At 43.5% G+C, this 9,330-nt stretch overlaps 1 protein-coding gene across 1 annotated transcript; it reads left to right on the plus strand.

The window, feature by feature from the left end:
• Window positions 1-4,958: 4,958 nt before the first annotated feature.
• LOC143271757 (crooked neck-like protein 1) lies at window positions 4,959-9,126 on the plus strand. Its single transcript, XM_076563630.1, is given in 4 exon segments — window positions 4,959-5,082; window positions 7,095-8,361; window positions 8,401-8,765; window positions 8,768-9,126. Coding segments are annotated over 4 exon segments (2,115 nt in total).
• Window positions 9,127-9,330: the final 204 nt, after the last annotated feature.

Raw genomic sequence — 9,330 nt, forward strand, 5'->3', positions numbered from 1 at the left:
ACACAGATGCATTTGTACATTCTTTCACACTCAAGAGTCAGGGGATTGCAGATGTGCATTGTTGTGTCCCATTTTGGGATTTCTGAGATATTAGGCAGGCTTTGTGCATGGGAGACCATCATTCCAGCAGCTGAGGTGCATCCCAGAATTTTTGAAGAGGCTGGGGTACAAGGATGGCCATGTACCATCTCTGGAGTCATCCAACTCCTCAAAGAAAGATGGTCACTCATGTTTGTGTCCAGGTCATTTTAAGTTATTAATCAGCTACTTGGCTCATTTATTTATGTAATTTGCTTTTCTCAGGCTGGCCTGAAGTCAATATTTAGCCCTACTTGGCCAAAGACTTTGTATCCACTTACCTTCCACAAAGGGATAGTGGGCTTACAATCGTGTACCACACAAGGTTTTCTCATTCTTTTGTTTTTGTTTTTGAGGTGGGCTCTTGCTACGTAGGTTGGACTGGCCTCTCACTCACACTACAGACTATTTCTCCTTTTGTAGCTTCCCAATGGCTGAAACTACTGGTGTTAGTTACTGAGACATCTTGGACATCTTTTTGATTACTTCCACTTAACAGTCTCTGTTTTTCAGAGACCTGATCTGCAGTAGTGCAGGACAGCCTGTGGAGCCCACCCTCTTTCCAGATGCTCTCAGGTAGTTTCATGGCTTTTTGCATTTGTTTATTTTTGTTTGTTATTTGTTTCAAGGCAGTGATTCTCTGTGTAGCTTTGGAGCCTGTCCTAGAATTCAGTCTCTAGACCAGGCTGGCCCTTAACTCACAGAGATCCACCTTCCTCTGCCTCGGAAATGCTGGGATTTAAGGCATGCACAACCACCACCCTGCCCAATTTCATGGCTTTACAATTTTTATAAGAAGGATGAGCAATGGTGTCACATGCCTTTAATCTGAGTACTCCCTAGGCCAAGTCAGGTGGATATATGTGAGTTAGAGGCCAGCCTGATCTACAGTGTGAGATCCAAGACAGGCACCAAAACTACACAGAGAAACTCTGTTTCAAATAACCCAAACAAACAACAACAACAAAAAAAAAAGAAATTGAAATCTTTTTTTTTTTTTTTTTTTTTGGTTTTTCGAGACAGGGTTTCTCTGTGTAGCTTTGCGCCTTTCCTGGGACTCACTTGGTAGTCCAGGCTGGCCTCGAACTCACAAAGATCCGCCTGGCTCTGCCTCCCAAGTGCTGGGATTAAAGGCGTGCGCCACCACCGCCCGGCAAGAAATTGAAATCTTAAACCCATCATGATATTGCATGCAAACAGATGATGGGGCAGATGGAGGAGGGATAGGCAAGGACATGAAGCCTTGTCTACCCCAGCAAGCGGAGGGTATTTCAGATGAGGTTAGTTTACAACACAGCCTGAGCCACCATCCACCTCACAAATGTTGATGAAGACATGGTCTCATTGTGCAGACACGAAAGGCCTGGAAGTCACCATATAGACCTGGTGGGCCCTGTACACAGAGATCAGCCCCCTTCTTCTTCTTCTTCTTCTTCTTCTTCTTCTTCTTCTTCTTCTTCTTCTTCTTCTTCTTCTTCTTCTTCTTCTTTTTGTTTTTGTTTTTCGAGACAGGGTTTCTCTGTGTAGCTTTGCAACCTTTCCTGGAACTCAATTGGTAGTCCAGGCTGGCCTCAAACTCACAGAGATCCGCCTGCCTCTGCCTCCAGAGTGCCGGGATTAAAGGCGAGCGCCAACACCGCCCCGCTTGCCCCCTTCTTTCTTGAGCACTGAAGTTAAAGGGGTTCAAAGTCATTGACTATTTGTTTTTTGCCTAGAAGAAGTGACAATACCATTTTTGTCTCCTGTTGTGAAAAGTGTGAGGCAGGTTCTTGTCCAAACCCCTCTCTGTTTTTGAAAGAGGGTCATCATGTAGTTCTAGCCTTCCTGAAACTGTTTTTAAAAAAAATTTATTTGTTTGTTAATTAATTAATTAAGTGTACACTGTTTTGCCTGCATGTATGCTTGTACATCTGAGGAGGGCACCAAATCTCATATAGATGGTTGTGAGCCACCATGTGGTGGATGCTGGGAATTGAAATCAGGACCTCTGGAAAAGAAGCTAGTGCTCTTAGCCTCTGAGCCATCTCCCCAGCCCTTTTATGTAAGTTTTTAAGTACACCAGCTTGTTTCTGCATTCAAGACACTGGGATTAAGGGTGTGTTCACCCATGCCTGGTTCAGCTCCCATTATTGGTGACTTTTTGTTTCTCTTCACTGTGCTGGACTGGTCTTTACAGAAACACCCTTGTCTGTCCAAAAGCCCAGGGCACCAACTCCTTCCATGACACAGATTTAAAACTGTTCTAAGAAATGGGTTTTATATAGCCATGCTGGCTTCTTTCTTGTTAGATAGCCAGAGATGACCTCAGTTCTGGATGACAGCCTTATTCCAGCTTGTCTAGTCCATGCAATGCTTTAGAGAAAGCCTAGGGTTTGTGATGCTGGCAAACACATTTCCAGTTGGCTATATCTTCAGAACCATTGTCTAACAGGAGCAGATGCAAGCCATGTTTCTGCCTCAGCATTCTGAGTAGCTAACATAACTGAAGAATGAGAGAACATGCAACTAGGTTATATATTCTAGAAAAGATCGCACAGTTGTGACAATGTTTGTCACAAAATTCTTTGAGGATATTTTTAGGAGATTTTGTGTGTATGTCTCTTGCTAGGAAAGGTAGTAATGTCAATCTGCCAACACTCAGAACCATGTGGGTCACATGTGAATAAAACTCAGCCAGGTGTGTTGGCTCACAGGAGTCACCTACTAGTTGGAATGCTGAATTAGGAGGATTGTCGGGAACTGGAGTATCAGATCTCCAAAGCTACAGAGCAAGATTCTTCATCAGAAAAAGAAATAAAAATGCAGTACATAGCCGGGCGGTGGTGGCGCACGCCTTTAATCCCAGCACACGGGAGGCAGAGGCAGGTGGATCTCTGTGAGTTCGAGGCCAGCCTGGGCTACCAAGTGAGCTCCAGGAAAGGCGCAAAGCTACACAGAGAAACCCTGTCTCGAAAAACCAAAAAAAAAAAAAAATGTAGTACATAAACAGCCACTAAATTAATGAACAAATACAATTCAGTATAATGGGCTCCTGTCTTTCAGGCCAATCTCAGCTTTTTGTCTCTCCCAAAAGAAACTCTTTTCATCTAGATACTGAAAAATTTCTTATACAGGCAGCCTCAAACACATGAAGATCTCCCTGCTTCTTTCTTCCTCTAGACTGATGGAAATAAAGTATGTGACCTGAAAACACAGGGATTATTTTTGTTGTGGGTATTTGTTTGTTGAGATAGAGTCTCTCTTTTTGTAGACCTGGATGTCCTGGAGATTTCCATGTGGACCCAGCTATGGGTGAACTCAGAGTTTGGCCTGCCTCAACTGCACAATGGTTGGGGTTAAAGGCATGCACCACCACGAACTACAAAAAAAAAAAACTGTTTTAACTCCTATTATTATCTTTCTTTTTAAGAAATTTTTTCATTCATTTTGCATACCAATCAAAGTTCCCCATCTTCCCTCTTCCTGCCCCCTCCCAGCTTCCTTTCCCAAACCACTCCCTACTCCCTCCAACAAGAAGGCATTGCCTCCCATGTGGAGGCACATTAGGAGAGACACTGAAGTCCAAGCTTTTCCCCTGCCTCAAGGCTTCAGGAGGTGTCCCATCATAGGCTGTAGGTTCCACAATGCCCACTCATGCACCAGAGATGGATACTGATCATACCACCAGGGGGCCTCCCAAGCAGATTAAGCTACACAACTGTCTCACCCTGTAAAGGGACTAGTCCAGTCCCATGTAGGCTCCAGAGCCATTGATCCAGCTTTCATGAATTCCCTCTAGTTTGATTTGAGCTATAGAAGGTGCTGTCTATAGCCAATAGAGTTCCCACTATTACTTGTGTGTGTAGTATCCTTGATGGATATTCCTTCACAATTAGTCATGGTTTAGGGCAACAAACACATAACAACCATGACACATCAAGTTTAGGACTTCCTATCTCTATTTCGAAGAACAAGAAACATGATGAAAAAAATAGTGTGATACCAAGTTCTTATATTGCCAACTGATTAGATCTCATTTCATACCACTTGGTTTCGAAAGCATTGAGCACCTTGTGAGCCATGTGCTCTGAGTCCAATTTATGAGATCTTTCCCTAGGATTTCATGTCCTGCACAGCTTTGAGAGTAACTACCTTAGTGTGATGGGGAAAGGAAAAAAAAAACAGACACAGGTAGAGAAATGCTGGGGATGAGTGGTCAAGGTGCTGTGAAGGAGCCACACCAGGAACTCCAAAACACAGAACATTATTATATGCAATGGGCAAAAGGGTACAGCTACTCATGCTATGGGATCTCTGGGAGGAACAGTTTCAAGCTGCAATGATCCCAGGGAGGATTTCATCCATCCCAACACACTACCCTCAGTAGGATTCCATAGCTCAGACCTCAGGCATGATCCTATTTAGTCTTATCAATGAAACCCAGGAGTCAAGTATGGGGTAATAATGTGGAAGACCAGAGAAGCAAAGGAACAACCACAAGTGACTTCTTACCTCTCCATTTACTCTGAGCTAATGAGGGGCCACGATCCTGTCTACACCTCCCAAGCACTGGAATTAAGACATCAGCCTCCCAAGTGCTGATATTAAGGATATGTTCCAGAACTGACTGGAATCCATGATTAAGTACTGGCTAGCTCTGCCCCCTGGTCTCAGGGCAAGCTTGATCTGTCAGAACACCAACAAACAATACAACAGTACCAAGCAGTAACCTTTCCCAGTTTATTGCCAGCACAGGTAATGCCTGCTCTCCAGCTCATAGATAGAATGATTGAAACATTTATAGCATTGTCTTGGAGCAAAAGTCGCTTTTTTTTTTTTTTTGTCTTTATTATACTTAAGAGTTCGGGGCAAAGTTGGTCAAACTGATCTACAAGGCCCCTATGATCATAGCATTCCAGCGGTGCAGGGTATGGCTCCTCGATCAGCTTGCTCAGTTTGGCTATGTTGTGAAGCAGTTGCATGAGGAGAGGCGGAGACAGATTATTATCAATGAAATTGACCTTGGTGAGCTGGGAGCATTAGTTCAGGGCAATCAAGAGCACTCTGAATTCTGAATCCTCCAGCCAACAGGCAAAACAGGTTTCTCTCTCTACAAAGGTCCATATATCCTGAGGCCTTTATATTCATGGACAACAGAGGGAACAAATAAAGGCCTAAGTCAGCTTCACAATGTCTCAAGGAAAAATCCTGCAGCTCCCCTTCCGAGTCACGTGTGGACTTGCCCAAGCTTGGGTAAGTGAGTCCAAAAAGGATAAGACTAAATCTCAGCCAATTCAAAGTTACTATTGTTACTTCTGCTTGCTTAACCAATTATGTATGAGATGACCTAACTGTCCCTGAAACTCCCCGAGCTGTGCTTCAAAGGAGCCTGAACACTCTCCTCAGGGCCGACCTCACATAATGCTGGAATATTCATTAAGACACGGTCTTGCCTTTTAGGTACCATTCGAGTCTGGGGTCCTAAAGGACAATTTGCCTTTCAAAGTTTGGTGGTCACCTTCCAATGGGTCCTGCATGTCCAGTCGACACAACATTTTTTAAAAGCAGTCCAGGCAAGAACAGTTTCTTGCCCAAATGGCTATTTTTGCCAAGAAGAAGATCAACTCCACATGGAATGTCTTTGACGCCCATCCTCTCTTTGAAGTAAATTGGTGCTGACAGGAGCAGACATCTCACTGTCCAGAAAGTCCAAGTTTTTAAAACAGTTTAAATTCCGTATTCTGTAGGTCTTTGAAGGGTTTGAAGATTACCTACCTGATTGAATTATGTCTATGTATACCCTGAAAACTTAACATGCCCATTACTTTGACTCTCATAGAAGACTAATTATTCATCTGTAGTTCTCAATTATCCATTACAATTTAAATGAGTTACATAAACTGAATACCTTAAAAGAGAGCAGAAATATACATACAGTATAACAAAATTAACTTTAAATTTGTATCAATAAACTAAAATCTACAGCAGTGGAAAAGACTTTACACTAATTGTTGCTCTTTAAAAGCAGATATATTAATCTACCCTTTCATCCAAGCATATCTATATCCTGTATTTCCATATCATATGCCCTTTATTTGTTTTTTAATCTTTTCCTTTTCTGTTTAATTAAAAGGAAAGTTTTAACTTGTTTATTGCTTGTATATAGTGTATATAGTTATTGTATTTATTGTAAATAGTTTTTCTTATATTAGTTTTAACTTTTTAAATTATTTTTTTTATTTTCATTAGACAAAACAGGGGAAATGTGGTGATAATCTGTTTGTGCCAAAATGGGGTGATATTTTATTTGTACGTTAATCAATAAGGCAAGTCTGGAGATCAAGGGGAAAAAGGCCAGCCATTTTTAAGGAAACACAGAAGTCAAGCGGTGGTAGCACACGCCTTTAATCCGAACACACGTCAGGCAGAGTCTCTGTGTGTTCAAGGACACATCAGGGAACGGCCAAGTGTAGTGAGACACTTTAATCCCGGGACCCAACATAGAGACCTGAGGTCTGTGCAGACAGGCGGTGACAAGGAAGTGAGTTAGGGGCTAAGAGCCAATGAGAGGGCAGAACAGCAAGGCAATCCAAACCTAGGCAATAAAAACCTAGGTAGACGGGAAGTCAGGGCATTTTGGAAGGTGCAGAGCTGGTGAGGTAAGGTAGCTGGTGGCTCCCCGTATTTCCCTGGTCTCTAAGGCTCTCATCTGTATATTTGGCTCTCTTTTTTTAAATTAATAAGACAGTTTAGAAATTCGTTTACAGGGCCAGGTGTGACTCTAAGCTCTCGGACAGAGTCTTCTCTGCTTCCTCTGAAGCTTTTACAATCCGTTACTGCTCACCAGGCTGGTCTCAAACTCAGAGATCCTCTTGCGTCTGCCTTCTGAGTGCTGGGATTAAAGGTGTGTGCCTCTGTTTGGGGATGTAGTTTGTCCCGAGCCGGCTCTCTGGTGTTGGCTGGTTTTTTGAAGCCCATTTCTGAGGTCCAGCGGTGTGGTGTGTGTGTGTGTTGGTGTCGGGGTTAATCCGGTTCAGCGGCCGCAGACATAGTGTCCTCTACAACGGCGGGGAAACAGAGGATTCCCAAAGTGGCCAAGGTGAAAAACAAAGCACCAGCTGAGGTACAGCTAACTGCAGAGCAGCTCTTAAGAGAGGCTAAAGAGAGAGAACTCGAGCTCCTTCCACCCCCGCCTCAGCAGAAGATCACAGATGAAGAGGAGCTCAATGATTACAAACTTGGGAAGAGGAAGACTTTTGAAGATAACATAAGAAAAAACAGGACTGTGATTAGTAACTGGATCAAATATGCCCAGTGGGAAGAAAGTCTCAAGGAAATCCCAAGGGCTCGGTCCATATACAAGCGTGCCTTGGATGTAGATTATGGGAGTATTCCACTCTGGCTGATGTGTGGAGAAATGGAAATGAAGAACCGCCAGGTGAACCATGCCCGAAATATCTGGGAGCGAGCCCTAACAACTCTGCCCCGAGTCAGTGAGTTCTGGCACAGGTACACATCCATGGAGGAGATGTTGGGCAATGTCGCCGGTGCCCGTCAAGTGTTTGAGCGCTGGATGGAATGGTGGCCTGAGGAGCAGGCCTGGCACTCCTACATCAGCTTCGAGCTGAGACACAAAGAGGTGGAGCAGGCCCATACCCTTTACGAACGCTTGGTGCTCATGCACCCTGCTGTGAAGAACTGGGTCAAGTATGCCCGATTCGAAGAGAAGCATGCTTCTTTTGCCCATGCGCGGCAAGTCTACGAGAGAGCAGTGGAGTTCTTTGGAGAGGAGCATATGGACGCACACCTGTATGCGGCCTTTGCCAAATTTGAGGAAAACCAGAAAGAATTGGAAAGGGTACGAGTTATTTACAAATATGCCCTGGGTAGAATTTCAAAACAAGGGGCGCAAGAACTCTGGAAAAACTACACCGTCTTTGAGAAGAAGTTTGGGGACCGCAGGGCTGTTGAAGATATCATCGTGAGCAAACTGAGATGCCAGTATGAAAAAGTGAAGGCTGATCCATACAATTAAGATGCCTGGTTTGATTACTTGCGCTTGGAGGAAAGTGAGGCAGAGGCCGACACAGTGCGGGAAGTCTATGAGAGGGCCATTGCCAACGTGCCGCCCATCCAGGAGAAGAGGCATTGGAAGCGCTACATCTATCTCTGGATCAACTATGCATTCTACGAAGAGCTGGAAGCCAAGGATCCTGAGAGGACAAGACAGGTCTATCAAGCCACTTTGGCCCTAATTCCTCACAAAAAGTTCACCTTTGCCAAAATGTGGTTATATTACGCACAGTTTGAAATATGACACAAAAATCTGCCACTGGCCAGAAGAGCTTTGGGGACTTCCATAGGCAAATGTACAAAGAACAAGTTATTCAAAGGCTATATAGAACTGGAACTACAGCTTCGAGAATTTGACAGATGCCGCAAGCTTTATGACAAGTTCTTGGAATTTGTACCTGAAATTTGTACCTCATGGATTAAGTTTGCAGAATTAGAGACAATCCTTGGTGATATCGATAGAGCCTGGGCCATCTACGAAGTAGCCATCAGCCAGCCAAGCTTAGACATGCCAGAGGTCCTTTGGACATCATATATCCATTTTGAGATTGAGCAGGAAGAAACTGAAAGGGCACGAAACCTTTACCAACAACTGCTTCAGCGAACACAGGATATCAAGGTATGGATCAGTTTGGCTCATTTGAGTTTTCCTCAGGAAAAGAAGCAAGTGTGACTAAATGCAGACAGATTTATCAAGAGACAAACAGAACCATGAGAAACCGAGAAGAGCAAGAAGAGAGACTTATGTTGCTGGAATCCTGGCGAGGGTTTGAAGATAAATTTGGAACAGTATCAGACAAGGAAAGAGTAGACAAACTCATGCCAGAAAAGGTCAAGAAGAAGAGAAAGGTCCAGGCCCAAGATGGGTCTGATGCCGGCTGGGAAGAATACCATGGTTACATCTTTCCAGAGGATGCTGCCAACCAGCCTAACCTCAAGTTTCAGGCAATGGCCAAGCTTTGGAAGAAACGGCAACAAGAAAAAGAAGCTGCCTAATAGGATCCAGATAAGGACATTGGTGAGAGTGAATCCTCATCTTTGTAAATGTTGAAAAAAATTTTTTTAATAGAAATGAATCGTTTAGAACTTTGATTTCTGAAATTTTTTATATATTTACACAGTAAGGAGTGATGTTTGATAGCTACCTTTCTAATTATTTTTTTAAACACTATGTCGATAGTGTTTAAATGTCAATAGAAC

Source organism: Peromyscus maniculatus, chromosome 2, assembly GCF_049852395.1.
Source record: "Peromyscus maniculatus bairdii isolate BWxNUB_F1_BW_parent chromosome 2, HU_Pman_BW_mat_3.1, whole genome shotgun sequence".
In the NCBI taxonomy this organism is placed as follows: domain Eukaryota; kingdom Metazoa; phylum Chordata; class Mammalia; order Rodentia; family Cricetidae; genus Peromyscus; species Peromyscus maniculatus.